Genomic DNA, 18696 nt, shown 5'->3' with positions numbered 1-18696 from the left:
GTCTTATGAAATTATTGGCTTTTACTTGTGCAATTCTAATTTTTAAGACATTATTTTCTTCAATGAATTTTTGTACCTCTTTTGCCATTAGGCCAATTCTGGTTTTTTTTTTTTTTTAAAGGTTTTATTTCTTCAGTATTTTTTGTGCCTCTTTTATTAAGTGACTAATTCTTTTTTCATAATTTTCTCTCATCACTTTCATTATTCTCCCCAATTTTTCTTCTACCACAATTATTTCTTTAACTATTCTAGGAATTCTTGATAGCCTTGAGTGCAGTTAGCATTTTTCAGAAGCTTTGTGTGTGACTGCTTTCACATTGTTTTCTTTTTCCAAATTTGTATGTTTGTCTTCCCTGCTACCATAGTATCTTTTTATGATCAAATTATTTTTTATTTGTTTTCTCATTTTCCCTTCCTATTTCTTGACTTTGAACTTTGTTTAAGTTAGGCTGTTTTCATCTGGGGGTGGAAAAGTACTGTGTCAAGTGTTAGGCTTTTTTTGTCCTGTTGTTTTTAGCGTTATCTCTGTAAGTCTGCAAGCTTTTGGTGTTTCTAAGTTGGTGTTATCCTGGGAGAGTTATAGACACTGGTTTCCTGGTTTATGTTCTAGTCTTTACCAGAGTGGGTCCTTGTTCTCCTGAAGTCACAAATACTAATGCTTCTATTGGCCTTTGAATGGTGACTGGATCCCTTGTTTCCTTGTGATGGATTGTTAAGTGCAATCATAACTCAGAACTCTTTATGTGCAGCCAAGTTTTCAGTGAGCAGTAGTTGTACCCAGTGCCACCAAGAGTACCCTGTATTCTCTTTCTTACCAGTTGTCTTCCCCCCTCGCCATTTACCACCTCTGATAAAGCTGCTGAAGTTGCTGCTGCTACTGCAATCACAGTTGTCTCTGGACTTCTGACCAACCCCTTGTTAGAGACCTGTCCTACTGAGTTCTTAAAAGTTGTCTTAGACTGGAAAAAAATATCTCTCTCTAACCTTTTATTGGCTCTGCCTTGCCAGAATTAGACTTGAGGCATTATTTTAAAGTTGTATGTAGGGATAGCTTGAGAGAATTCTTCTTGGTTGTGATCTCTGTCTCTACATTTATTCTTTTTTTTAGGGGGATGAAACCCCTTAACTTTTGGGTTTAAGTGACTTGCCTAGGGTCACGCAGCTAGGACGTGTTAAGTGTCTGAGGCCAGATTTGAACAGGTCCTCCTGACTTAAGGGCTGGTGCTCTATCTATTATGCCAACTAGCTGCCCCTCTACATTTACTCTTTTTTTTTTCATTTTATCCAAGTTTTATTTTATTATTTTTAAATTTTTAATAGCTTTTTATTTACAAGTTATATGCATGGGTAATTTTACAGCATTGACAATTACCAAACCTTTTGTTCCAGTTTTTCCCCTCCTTCCCCCAACCCCTCCCCTAGATGGCAGGATGATAAATATATGTTAAATATGTTACAGTATAAATTAAATACAAAATAATTATACATGTCCAAACCGTTATTTTGCTGTACAAAAAGAATCAGACTCTGAAATATTGTACAATTAGCCTGTGAAGGAAGGCAAATTTTTGCCAATTAAGGAATTGGGAATTCATTGTAATGGTTCTTAGTCATCTTCCAGAGTTCTTTCTCTGGATGTACCTGGTTTGGTTCATTACTGCTCCATTGGAATTTATTTGGTTCATCTCATTGCTGGAGATGGCCAGGTCCATCAGAATTAATCATCACATAGTATTGTTATTGAAGTATATAATGATCTCCTGGTCTTGCTCATTTCACTCAGCAGCAGTTCGTGTAAGTCTCTCCAGGCCTTTCTGAAATCATCCTGTTGGTCATTTCTTACCGAACAATAATATTCCATAATATTCATATACCACAATTTATTCAGCCATTCTCCAATTGATGGGTATTACTCAGTTTCCAGTTTCTGGTCACTACAAAGAGAGCTGTCACAAACATTCTTTCACATACAGGTCCGTTTCCCTTCTTTAAGATCTCTTTGGGATATAAGCCCAGTAGTAACACTGCTAGATCAAAGGATATGCACAGTTTGATAACTTTTTGAGCATAGTTCCAAATTGCTCCCCAGAATGGTTGGATGTATTCATAATTCCACCAACAATGTATTAGTGTCCCTGTTTTCCCACATCCCCTCCAACATTCCACATTATCTTTCCCTGTCATTCTAGCCAGTCTGACAGGTATTCTACATTTACTCTTAAAGAAGTCTTCAAACAAGCATGTTTAGCTGTCATTTTTTTTTTTTTCCAAATTGATTTAAAAGCATTGTGGCTTATCAAGTTGAACATGCATGCCTTACAAATCTAATGTCTGGGAAAGAATTCACAGTGGGGACAGTGAATAAAAATAATTGGTGTGTTTTTGGTATTTCAAACATTATGTGTTAAGTATTCTAGTTGTTTAAAAGAGTTTTTGAACAGTAGAAGAACTTTGCATGATGGATGTCCTTAAATAAAAAAAAAAAAAAAAAAACCCACTATTTACTCAAAGAAATTTTAGGTAATCTTCCTATCTTGAATAAGTAGGTCCATTAGTAATCTTCCTATCTTGAATAAGTAGGTCCATTAGTAAACAATACTACAAAAAGACAGCATTTTGGTCAAAACGAGTGTGTAGTGAGTATAAACTTTTAAAAAGACAAACTACTTATTTAATGTGTTAAGAAACTCTCTTTTTGGTCAGACTCTTATAGTATATGATTTGAAAGTACATTTTAAAAAATCCATAAATTCTATTGTGGTCTAGAATTTCTGAAAATGTTCCTATTAAAATAATCCTAGTACTTTTCAACAAAAGTAAATGTTGAATCTTGGATTTTAATTTGCAGAAGTGATATTGTGACAAAAAAAGTAGTTTTGTTTTTTGACCTTTTACTGAAGATTTTTTATATTTTTCTTGCAGGCTTTGGACGTAGGAGCTTTTGACTTTATTATCTTCAACTGAATGTGTATTTTGATATTCTTTGTCACAATAGTAACTTTCTGTGGTCAGAATCTTTTTCTGTTATCTGTTCAGTTTCTTAACCTATTATTTGGATTTTAACTCTTGTTAAAACACTGCTCTATTTCCAGGGTAGAGGGTGTACAGTCCCAAACTTCAGGGATTTTGAGCAGCTGTTTTCAGAAATTCTTCTAGGGACTTGACCACAAGCATTTTTTTTTTTTTTTCCTGCTCTGAAGCTGTTAAGAGTGTCCCTGACTCAGTGGAGCTCTAACATCTAGTGTGCTAAAAGAGCAGAATCCTTCCTGAGTGTTACTAAAGAGACCTCCTATGACCTAAGGTATCAGGAAGCTACCACCACCACCACTGCTCATGCCTACTCTGTGATTGCTCCCCAAGGTCCTCTCACCATACTAACAAACATTTCCTGCCCATTTTCCAAGCTGTCTTTGGTGTCTCCGGAATGAGAGGTCTGGAAGCCACCAGTATTGCCACTGATTCAGAAGTCCCCTTGACTTGTTCTTTAAGTAAGAATATTAAAGCATAAAAAGATATCCTTTCATCCAATAAAATCTTTATCGCTATCCTGAGTCTTTAAATTGCAGATTCACTTCTGTTTATGTTGAATTTGGATCTAATCCCTATCTCAAATAAATTTCCTCAGAATATAAAGAGATTAATTTTGAAATTTAAACTGAGGCAGAGTCAAATACCTTTTACACTTTTGTTACTATTTTTTGATTTAATTTTAATGTAGATGCAGAGTCTACACAATGAATATCTATTTTTCCTGTTAATTACTTAGGCAGTCCATCTTAACTCCATTCAAGAGTTCTGTTGGATATTTAAAGGGTGAAATTTTGATATGATTTGAGAATTTGAGGAAATTATTTTGATCTTTGTTCCAAGCTGCAGTGCAGACTGCATAAGTTTAGTGTAGAATATAATGATGAATCTTAAAGTTATTGTTTAGTGGCCTGACCTTATCTTTTAAATACTTTGACTTTCATTGATTACTTTGGGGATTCTGTAAAATAGTTAAAGCCAGAATTGCATGTTCTCTTTCACTAATAGTTATATATACACAATCACAATTGTAAGGAATTATAACTAAAAAAGAATAAAAATATTACCAGAATAAGAAGAAATTGCTCTAAACTCTGGAGGCAGTCCAGCAAAGTAGAAATAATTTGGGATTTAGAGTCAGAGAATTAGGATTCAGACCCTGACTTTTATTGACTTTGTGAACTGGGACAAGCTAGTTCCCTCTTCTGAGGCTCTGTAAAAATAAGATGGTTGGAATAAATGACTTTGGAAGCTTTTTCTAGCTCTACTGTATGAGTAGATGCTAAAATATATTTTTCTTCTTCAATTATTATACAATATGAGTTAATGTTTTTTTATGGGGAGACATTTGCTTGGTACCTGAAATAATTTATATAGGGACAATGTAAAGAATGTTATTATTTTATTTTACTAGGGATATTACTAATAAAATTATGTGCTGTAAATATATATCTGTCTGTATATCTATATATCTATATCTATGTATGGGGCAGTTAGGTAGCACAGTGGATAGAGCACCAGTCTGAAGTCAGGAGGACCTGAGTTCATATATGGCCTCAGACACTGTGTGACCTCAGGCAAGTCACTTAATCCCACTTGTCTCAGGAAAAAAAGAGTGTGTGTGTGTGTGTGTGTGTGTGTGTGTGTGTGTGTGTATGTGTGTGTGTGTGTGTGTGTGTGTGTGTAGTACTTAGCAATTAACTATTTGAAATGATTTAGTATCTAAGTAGGGATAGGGACAGGGACAGAGCCTGTGATTTCATTGGTATAGGGAAGTCACAGATGAAGAAACTCTACCAATGCACTTTCATACCTTCTCCTGAGCTCAAAAAATAGGCATAAGACATAAACTGTAGCAGAGCTATGTGCATTCAGCTTCATGCTGACCCTGAATGAGAGAGGATCTAAGCCCCATCTGCATTTCCTACATTTCATGCTCCTTTTGGGCCATCTGGGCTAGAAGCAGGTCTTGTGTGATTTCTTCTGAACCTGCTCTTGTGAGGACTGTGCTTAGAGCCTGTTTCCATCCACTATACCTAAGTCTATTGTTTTTTGGGCCATTTTCAATTTTATGATTAGGATTCTTTTCTTAAATTTCATATTATCCCACACTCCTTTGAAGTCAGTCTCCATTATCTTTACCTTCATTCCTCTATACTAATATTAACTGTTTTATATATTGCTTTGATCCCATTCTTACCTGTTTTCTTTAGCAGATTGCTCCTGCTATTTTTCATCCTTTTAAACTTCAGTTTCTCCCTACCTACTGTTTCCCTACATCCCTTATGTATATTTTTCAAGTTTCTTCTGTTCTTAAAAACTTTACCTTTTTAAAAGCTAAATTCCTTGAAAAAGCATCTCTTCACATTGTCTCTTCTGCTCTCTCTACATCTCCTATAGTCTTAGTCTCAACCTATCATATAATTAAAATTTCTTTTCTCAAAATTACCAGTTAATGTCTTGTTACTCATCCTTGTCCTCTTCAGTATTTGATACTGTTAACTATCTTTTTCTTACCCACTTTTTTTTTTTTTTAAACTCTGCTTACCTCTCATCTGTCTGAATCTTCATCCATGTCAAACCCACTAACTATGGTTTTCTCTCAAGACTGTGTCTTGGTTTCTTTTCTTTCTTTCTGTAATTTCACTGGATGATCTCATAGGTTCAGTTGTCATCTCCATGAAAAGTATTCTCAGAATTATATGTGTCTTATTTTCATTCTTAATTCTTCCTTCTTACCCCACATATTGATTTGTCAAATGTTTTTCTTTCTTATCCACATCTCTCAGACATCTCTCCTCTCTAATCATACAATCACTACCTTAATTTAAACCTCTAACACCTCTTGCCTGTACTATTTCAGTAGGCTCCTAAAGAGGTCCCCTCCCTCAAGTTTCCCAACTCCCAATTCATCTTCCACTCAGTTGTCAATGCTATTTTCCTAATGTGTAGGTCTAATCATTCACTCCACTGTCAATGGCTTCCTATTCTGGTAATGTGAAAAGATAAAAGGAGAGGAGTTTGGATATAATATGTGAGAAAAAAGCAAGAAGTATAGTTTAGCTGGATTAAACAATGAAGGGGGGAGTAATGTATAATAAGTCTTGAAAGATTGATAGTGACAAACACCTTCAGCAAGCATACAACTTTTTATTTAATGTTTGCTTAGTAGTAATAATTAAAGAAGAGTTCAACAAAATAATTTATATATTTTTATTTCTCAGGGATGCAACCACAATTTTTAAAAAAATATATACGAGTGACAATGCATGAGTATATGTGGTATTCATACATAAATAAATACAAATGCATATTATGATGTGCATATGCCTCTCTAAAATCTAAAATATGTGGTTGTCATTTTTTATACAAAATAATGCAAACAGTATGATGCATGTTCTTAAGGAAAATACATTTGTTTGCCTTTTTTAATTCTTGTTTTTAATTATGCTGTCCATTTCCAATGAACATAATTAAAGCTCAAAGAAACATAAAGACCAGTCTAATAGTTCTTTTAGATTTCTTTTCTCATCTGTGGTAATGTCTACTTTGTGGTTAAGTACATTATTCTACATTAATCTTGCAGTAGCTATAAAGTTAGATTAGATACTGCAGAATGTAGAATTTTTTTTTGTTGTAGGTGAAAGTAGAATTCTTTGTTGTAGCTCATTAATGGCCCTGAATATGATGAGAACAAATAGGTCATTGTTTTAGTAGATTGAATCTTGAAGGATTTGCTGATATTGGGAAGTGAATATTAGGAATGATCTATGGATCTGTTTGTTAACTGCTATATTTTATATTTAGATGCTCTGAAATTATATTTATTGAAACACGTCTAGATTTATTTCTCTTCATAGATGTATTTGTATAAGTATGGATCAAAAGTGAACCTTCTATGATTTTGTGTAATGGGCTGAAGCTGAGCAGATGCACTAAGGCTGGAGCACCTAAGGCTAATTAGCAATTGGACAATACTCTATTAATATATGCTTGGAGAAAGAATGGCCCCGCCCACTCTTTGTACAAGTTTGATGTGTTTGCATAGGAGATTGCATAGAAGATTTGGTGGGTAGGATGTGAGAGCCAGAGGCACTGCTGACTTTCTCTCACTTCCTATTGCCTTTCCCCTTTGCCTCAGCAAAGAATAAAGATCAAAGCTTTTCCCTTATCCTGACTCTGGTTGATTTTAAAATACTCTGGGTGCTAAACGTGGGTCATCATAATTTTATAATGATTTTTATACATAAAGGTAATGTGTTCATTCTAGTCAGAGAAGTTCCAAAGTAGTGCAGCCAGATAAGAAGTGAGGAGATATTTTAGTTGGGTTCTTTCCTTAAATAAAGGTTTTCAATTCATGGCTGTACCCTCCAGTGAGAGTAATAGGCAAAGGGTAATGATGAAGTGGATAGAATACCAGTACTGATGAAATCTTACAAGATGATGAGATTATCCCAATAATGAGTTAGTCAGAGAAGTCCCAAAATAGTGCAGCCAGGTGAGAAATTAGGAGGTATATTGTGAATAATGATATTCTTGTTGCTTTAGAAATTGATTAGTTGGTGATTTTCACATGAAAACATTGCTTTTATAAACCGGTGAGATATTTTGATGGCTACAATCATTTTTTTTGTAATATTTTAAAAAACAAATACAAAATGAGAAAAGAAAAAAAAACTTCCATGTATACAACAAAGGATTTATGTATACATGAGAGAGGATGAGATATAAAACAATACAATTCTCTTTCAAGATAATAACCTGTGTAATAAGTTTTCAAAGTTGTCCATCTTTGCTTTCTTGTTGTTCTTTTATTCTGTGCTGTGCACTTTTTAATTTAATTTTCCCCTTCCTCCACTATAAAGGAGGCTACAATTAAGTGGGATACACACACACATATTTATACACATACACTCATGTACATATATATATATATATATATATATATAAACATATACACATATACACATGTGTAAGATTGTACTATGCTTATTTTCTTCTAATATTTTTTTCTCTGAAGGTGATAGCATCTTCCTTCGATAAGTCCAAGTCTTTCTGTTTTTTTCTTAATCAACTAATTCATCATTTCCCAAACCACAGTAATATTCCAGGTCAATCACATCCTATCTGAGAGATTGTCTATGAAAGTTTCTCCCAGTTTTCTGTATTCCATCTGTTCTTGGTTATATAGGTTTTATTTATACAGGAAAATTTTATTTAAATACTTCAATGGTATTCTCTTATAATATAGATTGATACTGCTGAATCTACTTCCTTTATATCTGTTTTCCTCTGATTTCTTTAAGTTCCTGACCTTTTATTCTTCCCAATGAACTTATTTTTTCTAACTCAGTAAAAATTTTTTTTAGTAATTAATTAGGATGACATTGAATAAATAGATTAGATAGGTAAAAGTACCATTTAAAAATTATTGGTTTTACCTCCCCTTAAGAACAATGGATATTACTTAAATTATTTAGATCTGAGTTTATTTGTATGAAAGTGTTATGTTTATGTTCTTTTAATTCCTGTTGACTACAATCTCATTTTAAAGAAGTGGTATTAAAAGTAACTTCTTCTAATACGTTTTTCTCAAAAAAAGACCATTTACATAATAACTTGGGTTATATACTTTTTATAATTTAAAATTTTTAAATATTGCTTTTCTCCTTACCTGTAATGATCTTAATCTTATGCTGCCCTAGATTATCTCTTAAATCAGAGGGTTTGTGGGAGAAAGGAGAATTTACTAGCTAGAGGATAGTAGTTTGTGTTACCTCCTTTCTGTAACTATTGGTAACTTTGTTCCAGTGTTGATTTGATTTTTTTTTCTATGTTAAGGTTATCGCCTTATTATATTAAGCTGGGACCTAATAATCTTTTAGAGAGAATTCTAGTATTGGCTGAGATCAGTCATTATTTAGTTTTTATTAAGTACCTACTAAGTGCCAGGCCCCATCTGGATGATTCAGTTGCATTCAGTCTTAGTTCAGATATTATGTAAGTATAAAAATATTAAAATCCAATATCTGTCCAGTATGAAAGAAGATAATTAAAATTAAAAACACAACAAAAGCCAGTTAAAATTAAAAGCTAATGTTTTGCACATGGTAAAGGTTTAATAAGTAATAGTACTTTAATGAACCTCTTTGATGTTTTATGATGTTGCCATGCTATCTTTGCTTTCTAAATTTAGCAAGATTTTTGGGAAATTAAACCCCCAATGCTGTTATAATCCCTTCACTATACTAATGCTACTAAAAGGCCTATGAACATAATATTACAACAACAATAACTCAGCATTCTTGGCCATTGCTCACTTAGAATATCAAAGAAGTTTGTTCCAAATGGAGGTTTGCAATAAATTATGAAATTTGAGAACTTTGGAGGTCTGTCAGAATTTAAAAGGTAAAAAAAAATTATCTTAAAAGTAGGGTTTTTTAATTTTTTCGTGTGTGTGTCATGGATGTCTCTGACAATCTAGTGAAAGCCTATGGATCCCTTCTCAGAATAATCCTTTTAAATTACTAAAATAAAATGCACTGAATTACAAAGGAAGACAATTTTATTGAAATGTAGATTTATCAAAATGTTTTTAAAAAAATCCAAAACATTCATAGACCTCAGCTTAAAAACCTCTAACTTTAGAGTAATTTTTAATCCAAAGTGAGCATGCAGAATAGACTAATATAAATATGTCCTATTCACCATGCATTTTCAAGCTCCTATGAATTAGGTACAACCTCCCCCTCCCCCCCATCAACTGAGAATGCAAAGATAAAATGAGATTCAGTAGTCAATTAAGTTTTTTAAAGACCTACTATGTGCTAAGAGTACCGTGCTAAACTGGAGACATAAGAAAAAAGAAAGATAGCCCTTACCCTCAAAAAACTTATAACCTGCTTGGGAAGGACAATAATTAAATGGCTGAAAAGTGGAAAGTGGGAGTTTAGGGGAGAAATTGGGGAAGTCCCAGAGTCAAAGTGCAATCAGGTAAAAAAAAGTGAGGTAATGTTTGAGTTTAGTTATATCCTTAATGGAGGTTTTGTAGTTCATCCTCTTATCAGAGGAATAGAGTATAGTGATGAGGTACAGTACCAAGACTGATAGGATCTTCCAAGGATATGAGGTTTTCCCAATAAGGAGCTTTCTGGGGCATATCAGAGAATCTGAGAATCCAGAAAAGCACTGGAATAACTAGTAGCAAATATTAATAGGGAAAATAAGGACAGAAGTTTCAGAGTGATTCAAGTCAGATGGAGTTAGTAGAGGCTATCTCAAGGAGCCACATTTTTTGGAGTTATTAAAGGGAGAGGCAGGTTTAGTATACAGTTGGTGGGAAGGGCAAGTTAGGTAGCCTTTTAGAATATGTAGTGGCTTCTAGACAAAAAAAGACAAAATGAACATATCTTTTTACTCTTTATTTTATAAACTAGAGAATATGGACCAGATTACCCTAGAAATGTTGGTTGACTGTTGATCCTTGGATTTTTTTTCCATGTTGTGGTTGGAAATTTTCATTCTTTTTGCCCTTTAAAGAATAGTCCATAGGGCAACTAGGTGGCACAGTGGATAGAACATCAGCCCTGAAGTCAGGAGGACCTTAGTTTAAATCTGATCTTAAACACTTAACACTTCCTAGCTGTGTGCCCACTTCCTGGGCAGGTCACTTAACCCCTATTGCCTCAGCAAAAAAAAAAAAATAGTTCACTTCCTTTCTTTATTAACTTCTCCTAATGTTTCTTTTGAAAAAGATAAGATAAAATGACCAGCAATTATGTTGTCACTTTGTTCTTTTCAGGTTCATTCGCTGTCATAGATATTTTTTGTTGAGGTGGCAGGGAGGGATTAAGAGAGGGAAATGACATTGATATAGAAGTCTCCCAATAAGGAAACTCCCTCTACCAGTATAGATAGGCTACTGTTTTTCAGTTTATATTCCTGTACAATTCCTTGAGATGAGAGATTAAATGACTTAAACTAGTATTGTACAACTAGGTTATATCAAAGGTAGGACTTAAACCTAGAACCTTTTGACTCATACCAGCTTTCTTTCCACTGAAACCAATACAGTTAACTTCATGGTAGTTTTTTGCTTAAGTTCATTATTAAGAAAAGCAGTCTTAACACTGACAAACAAGAGTCCTTGCTTTACAAAATAACATTGGAAGAACTCATAATTTTGATGTCATGATTTTTTTCATAAATTTAAGTAATATTTACTATTTAAGAAAGCATAAAGAGGTATATCTAGAATAAATTATTCAGGGAATTATATGCTACAAAGTACAGGAAACCAGTGACTGTATGTATTAAGTATAAACTTTGCAGTTATAATTTTGTTTATCTTGAAGAAAAATGTATGAATTCACTAATTACTTTTTCTTTAATCTTTTCAGATCAGCTGTTCCATGTATTAGCCATGCATATGAGGCTTTATAGCATTGATTCTGCCTACAATCCATGGAAAAAACTAACTCAATTAATGCAAGATATTAATTCACAGTAAGTATTGTAGAAATATAAAAAATAAGCTTAAAACTTTTCTTTAGCCTGTAGCTTTTAATGTGAAATATGCAATAATTTTATGAATATTTAGAATGTGAATGTGTATTCTTAATTTTTGTTATAACTTTTAATATATATGATATTTTTATAGAATGCAGGAATATAGAGGAAAATTTAAGAATTCACTTTATGCTAAACAATAGAAAACATTTATGTGCTTTTTAGTATTGATAAGCTTTCAATTATATTGTTCCTTTCTTCCATTGAACTCAAAGTAATATTTCATATGTACTATTACATTTATTCTCTTGAAATACTAGGAAAATAGAAAGAAAATATATTTCTCAGTTTTCTAGAAAAACTGGGTTGGGTAAAACAGTATTTTACAGTTTGGTAGAAACTTTGGGGGAGAAAGAGAAAAACAAGATCTTGTGGATTATTTGAATTCACAATGTACTCCACTTTTGATGTATTAAGAATGGTATATTCAGTTTAACCCCATTTATACTTAAATGTTTGTCTCTGTGATCATTTGTTTAGGTTTTTTCCCCCTATGGGAATATCTCTTTTTGTTTTTGTTATTTAAGGTGGCTTACTATACACTGCTTAGTCTTTGAACTAATTTTTATCCTGGGTGTTTCAAATCACTTATCTTGTTGAGAAGAACTCAAAGGGTGTTTGTCCATTCCCTTCTTCTGCTGTTAAGAGTGGTCAGTCTTTACTAAATTGCCATTCTGTTAGAAAGCATTGCCTTATATCTAGTCTAAATCTCTCTCTGAAAATTCTATTCATTACTCCTACTTCTACCTTCTGGCACCAGCTAGAACAAATCTAATACTAATACCTCTTTCACATAACAATCCCTCAAATATTTCAAAAACTATTTTGTATCTCCTCTTCCCACAAGAAGACCTTCTATAGCAGCTTGTTAGAGCAATTATGTTTTTCATAATTGCTCTCTTAACAGATCTTGACAAATATAGTTTCCTTGTCTTATCACTACACATGGTAAGATCTTATTAAAGGCTCTTTTCTCCCTCCCTGCTTCCTTTCTTTCCAGTCTTCCCTTGCTCCCTTTTTATTTTTCCCAATTACATGTAAAAACATTTTTAACATTTAAAGAAAAATTTGAGTTCTAAATTCTCTCCTTTCTTCTCCCCTTCTCCCCCTCCCCCCACCTCCACTGAGGAAGAAAGCAATTTATAGATTATACATAGGTAGCCATGCAAAATATATTTCCATGTAGTCCATTCTGTGAAAGAAGGCACAAACAAAAACCTCGAGAAAAATAAAGTTTTAAAAAAGTATCTTTGGTCTATATTCAGGTACTACCAGTTCTTTTTCTGGAGATGGGCAACACCTTTTGTCCTAAGTCCTATGGAATTGTCTTGAATCATTGTATAGCTGACAGTAAGGTATTCACAGTAGGTCCCCACGCAATACTGCAGTTACTGTGTACAGTATTGGATGATCTAATTTTTTAGAAACTCATTAAAACTAAAGGAAAGTCAAAGGACAGAATAGATATTTAATAAAGATGCAGTGCAAACCTAATGGCGTAAATTCCAGAGCAAACATAAGTAGAGAGTACTAAGCTAAGATAAAAGTTTAAATAGTCAGTAAACTTAGAGAAGGATGCAGCAAAAAGGTTGAGCTAGCTTTTGCCTGGGAAATCAATCCTTGCCTTCAAAGCAAACTTATATTTTGCTGGAGTTGGGAAGACAACATGAATAAATAAATTTATACTACTTACAAGGAAACAATAAGGGGCAATAAGAAGAGGAAGGAAATAAAATTAACTCTGCTTTGGAAATTTCTTTCCTTGTCTCCTTTACGCTTCCAAAATCTCCATTATCCAAGGAAATTTCATTTCCTCTAGAAAGTCTTCCTGGACTCTTGCAACCAAACATGATTTTATCTTCTTGCTCATGTCTCTCTTATACTCTTGTCACATCTGTCTTCTCCTGCTTACTCACACAATCCACCATCCTAGTTCAGGCCTTCATTCTCTCTCTTCCAGATTATTGTGATAATCTACTAACTGGTTTCTCTTTCTCTAGTCTCTCTGCTTTCCAGTTCATGCTCTGGGCAGTTGCCAAATTGATATTGCTTGGGTGCATGGATTTTGACTCTAGAATAAAACACAACTTCTGTGTTTGACATTTAAAGCCCTCACAATTAGTCTACTCTTTTCCTTCATACATTTGACATTTCAACTAACCTAAGATGAGTTTCTGTTGTCTCTTTATAACATTCCATCTCTTTTGTATATACTCTTGCATAGGCTGTCTTCCATGCCAATAGTACTCTCTCACCTTTTCTCTGTCTTTGGAAGCCCTAACTTTTATAAGTGCTCAGATCAAGTTCTACTTCCTTTAAGAGGACTTTCTGATTCCTTTGCCTCACCCCAGCAAATGCTGTTGTACATATTTTATATTTCTCTTATTTACATACATATATTTGTCTCCTCACAATTAGAATATATGCTTTTGGAGGGTAGTGATAGTTTTTTGTTTTTTTTTTCCATTTTTGTCCTTGTATTCCCAGTGCCTGGCACATAGTAGGAATCTAATAAAAGCTTGTTGAATTGAAGTAAAGAGCACTCGCTCTAAAGTTAGAAGTATTAGCTTTATATTCTTCCTTAGGTACTTGCTACCTGTTTGAAGATAGCCTTCTAAGCTCTAGTTCCTTAAAATAAAGGAAGTAAACTAAAGTGAGCTTTAGATCTGTAATCTAGGATCCTATGAATCGATGTTATACAGGACTTCCGAACTTTTATTTATGTCAAGTTTTGTTGATCTCAGCACAATTATTATATTATTAGTATTTGTTAATGACAAAAAACTATAAGAAATTCAGGAATTTGTGCTTTATTAATAAACTAAGATTTGTATATATTTAAAAGAGTAATATGTATATGTGCAAGACACTTATTTAGTGTAGATGATATATTTGCATATTTATTTTTGGGAATCACAATATTTTATTAGCACTAAATCAAGAGCAGAATGACAGTGCTTTGTGTGGATGTGAATTTTCAGATTCCATGCCTCTTCTCCCTTCCATCTTCATCTCTGACATTCATGGCCCACACATGGGAACTACAGGCTTAGTGGGAAAAGCACTATTTTCAAAGTATAGGTATACTTGAACCATAGGACTGTCAGTTTGGCATTTGGATCATAGATAATAGATGGAAAAAGAGAAAGATTGGCATCAAAGAGAACAATTAACCTGCCGTCATAATTATCCAGGTGTAAAATTAAGACTATGTGAACTAGGGTAAAGACCATTTTAGTGGAGAGAGGAAGAAAATGAGAGTTGTGGAAGTAGAATTGAGAGGCTGTGGCTATTGGTTGCATATGGTAGTGAGGAACAATGAAACGTGGAAGTTGCCTCTGAATTTGCACACCCACATAACAAAAAGTATCTGTAATATGAAAGTCAGGAAAACAGGAATTTATTTATTTAGATGGAAAGATAAGTCCTACTTTCCCATGTACTTAGGATATTTTATTTGATTGATATTGGAGAGTCATTTTGTTATATAGAAAAGAACAATGTTCTTAAGTCAGAATTCTTTACATTCTAGTTCTGACATCAGTTTTGATAAATAACATGATGTTTAGGAACCTCAATTTTCCTATTTGTACAGTGAAAATGATATTATGTACCTCATATGATTTATGTGAAGAAAGCACTTGTAACTAGTAAGCCCTGAATTCAAATGTTGAACTTTTATAGTTATTTCTATTCCCTCTAGAGTGCAAAGTAGTAGGAGAGCTACAACCTTGTGTTACTTATTCTTCCCACTCTAATCTGGCACCCATTAAGCCACCAATGAATCTCCTAAAGCATAGTTCTGATCTTGTCAGCCCTAAACTCTAGAGGTTCTCTATTGTCTCCGGGATCAAATATAAAATCCTCTGTTTGGCATTCAAAGCCTTTTATAATCAAAGTCCTTCATAACTTGTTCCTACTTTTCCATTCTTATATTTTAGTTCCTGGCATATACTCTTAGATTCAGTGATAGTTTACTATTCTACAATTTCTTTCTTGGCTATGGACTTTTTCTCTGGTTATTCCCTCATGCCTGGAATGCCTTCCCTCCATTTACTGATTTCACTCATTGTTAAGGGGTAGGTCAGTTCTCTGAGAGCCACCGCAGGTATGGATCATAGCATCTGAAGGAGTTGCAAAGCAGCCTTTACTGACTTGTTTTGGGAAAAGAAAATATTACAAATTAAAATTTACTATAACATCAGTTATAACTATCATATTTTGATTTTTGCAGACTCTCCAATGAAGAGCAACCTGAGGTTCCTGTGCTTTACCGAGATGTTTCATCACTTTTGCTTATCCAGATTTTAACCATGCCACAGCCTTTACACAAAGGTATTTCTTTGACATAATAAATGCATAGATTCAGAAAAGGAGCAGATCTAAATGAACTGTTCTGGGTAAAAATATAGTAAATGTATGTAATTGAGAGTAAAGTATAAAAAGATTGAAAATATTGGGGAGTAAGGCAATTGAGGGGGCAACTAAGTTGCGAAAATATTTAAATGCCATTTTGTATTTACTCTTGGAGTCACCTTCCTATGGGAAGCTACTAGAGTTTCTTGTGGGAAAGAAGGGAATAGGGTAGTGACATGACTGGGCTTGTATTATACAAGAATCAGTTAAGTGGCTGAATGGAGAATGATTTGAAGTGGGAAAGAAAGCAGGCAGAGCCTGCTTCAATAGACCAGGTAATAAGGGTTTGAGTTGGATAAGGAGAGGGTGCTGTGAGTCTGAGGGACTGGGAAGAGTATTGCCCTCTATAGTAATAGGAAAGGTGGGGGGCAGGATTTAGGAGGAAAGATAATGAGTTCTGGTTTGGATATATTGAGTTTAAGATGTTTAGTAAATATCCAGTTTGAGATATGTGAAAGGCATTTGGAGATGTTGGAGATCAGCATAGAGATTAGGGCAGGAAAGGTACATTTCAGAATCATCGGCATAGAGATGGTAATTAATTAAATATGTGGGAGCTAATGAAACCACCAAATGAAGTAATAGAGAGGGAGAGGAGAAGAGGGCTCAAGACAGAACTCTAAAAATCATCTATGATTGGAGGATATGAGCTGAAGGAGGGTCCAGCAAAGAAAAGAAGAGAACAGTCAGATAGGAAGAAAACCAGGAGAGAGGGATGTTTTTAGAACAGAAGAGAAAGAAGAGAGTCTCAAGGAAAGAATGATCAACAAAATCAAATGCTGTAAAAAGGTCAAGGAGAATGAGTATTGAAATAGGCCATTAGAATAACTTGGGAGAAAACAGTTAGATTGGAATGATAAGATTAGGATCTGGGTTTGAGAGGTTAAAAAGAAAGTTGTAAGAAAGAAAGTGGAGACGTTTTTTGTAGATGGCCTTTTCAAGGAGTTTAGCTACAAAGTGCAGAAGAGATATAAGATGATAATTAGTAGTGATGGAAGGATCAAGTGAGAGTGACTTCAGGATAAGGGAGACATTGGCATGTTCTTCCACAGTAAGAAATGAGCCAGTAGATAGGAAGAGATTGAAAATAAGTGAAAGTGGCCATGACAGAGGGGATATCAATTGGAGGAGATGGGATAGAATGGATTCACTTGAACAAGCAGAGGGATGAGCCTTGGTATAAAGTGTAAGGTTACTTCATCACATGAACTAGATGAAGGAGGACTAAGTAATAAAAAGACATCTGGTGATAGGAGATGAAGAGGGAAGAAGAGGAAGTTCATGGTAAATGTCTTCAATATAAAATATGAGTCAAGGTTATCAGATGAAAATAGGGAGAAGGGGGGATCCATGGGAGGTTTACAAAGGAATGAAAAGTTTTGGAAGAACTGCCATTATGGAAAGTGGGATAGTGAATTGATAATGGAGGTGTAGTAGGATGGCTTAGCAGGGGGCAGGGTCCAGTTGAGATTATGTAACATAAGTTCATAGCGGATCTAATCAAAATGGTTCGTGACCTTCTTTGTCTTCATTCATACATACACATGTGTAGGAGCAAAGGCAGAAAATAATAGAAGTGATCTAAGGCTAAGGCTTGGCTGGGCATAATTGGTGATCTGATATGGGGTCTAGAGATTCAGAGAGGAGGGCAGGATAAAGTTGAATTCGTTTTCCAAGGAGATAAGACAGAGAGAAGGAAAAGGAGATAGGATAGTTTAGAGGAGATGACAAAGAATTGAGAGGTCAAGGGATTGGAGTTCACAATGTGTGGATGAAGAGTAAGGTCTACAGAGTATGGTAAGATAAAGGGGTTTTAGAATTCTTGAATGTGAAGATGAATTTGTGTGTGTTGGCAAAATCACAGATATGAACATCTTTGTGTATAATAGGAGTAGCTTATGGGAAGTGAGTAGGTTAGTGGTTAAGGTATTTGAGAGAGAATTAATGTCTATGTTGAAATCCCCTAGTATGAGGGCAGAAGTTGAAGAGAGAAATTGTCATTTGGACAATCAAACTATTTGAGGAAAGAGAAGAAATAATCTGAGAACCTACCAGAAGCTACTAGGATTTTGATTGGGTGGTAGATATAAACAGCATGAACCATAGAGGAATAGAAATACCAAGCAGTGCTAAGTGCTAAGGAACAAAGAAAGGCCTGCCCTTCATTAATTTACTTCCTAATGGGGAATCAATATTTAAATAACTACTTATATCTAAGATACAATATAATCTCATAGGAAAGACATTAGCAATGTATATACAGTGTGGGGAAGACCAGAAAAAGGTTTCCTGCAGAATGGAATTTCATCTAAATCTTAAAGGTAGCCAATGCAGACACAGATAAGGAGGGAGAACATTCCAGGCATTCAGGACAGTTAAAAAAGACAGGAGAGTTTTATGTATGAGGAGCAATTGCAAATAGGTTAAATGCTTAAATGTTGGCTAGATGGATTGTAAGATTTTAGAAGACTAGAAAGGTAGAAAGGGTCTGAGTTGTGAAAGGCTTTCCATGCCAGCCAGAGGATTTTCTTTTTGATTCTAGAGCTAATAAGGAGACATTGGAATTTATTGGTGAGGAAGAGTTTCATGGTTACTTACATATGACCTCCTCTTTAGGAGAATCATTTTAACAACTAATGTAATTTGAATGAGAATGGGAAAAGACTTGAAGACAAAGAGACCAAC

At 34.3% G+C, this 18696-nt stretch overlaps 1 protein-coding gene across 5 annotated transcripts in view; it reads left to right on the top strand.

The window, feature by feature from the left end:
- The window catches only part of UBR3 (ubiquitin protein ligase E3 component n-recognin 3), a 267500-nt gene that overhangs the window by 201736 nt on the left and 47068 nt on the right, over window positions 1-18696 (top strand). For all 5 annotated transcript variants that reach the window (XM_031960483.1, XM_031960485.1, XM_031960486.1 and 2 more), the window contains 2 exons: window positions 11427-11532; window positions 15830-15930. In XM_031960483.1, coding sequence (XP_031816343.1) covers window positions 11427-11532; window positions 15830-15930 — 207 coding nt within the window. The remainder of the gene's footprint in view (window positions 1-11426; window positions 11533-15829; window positions 15931-18696) is intronic.

This window comes from Sarcophilus harrisii, chromosome 3, assembly GCF_902635505.1.
Source record: "Sarcophilus harrisii chromosome 3, mSarHar1.11, whole genome shotgun sequence".
In the NCBI taxonomy this organism is placed as follows: Eukaryota; Metazoa; Chordata; class Mammalia; order Dasyuromorphia; family Dasyuridae; genus Sarcophilus; species Sarcophilus harrisii.
This window is presented reverse-complemented; position numbering and strand designations above follow the sequence as displayed.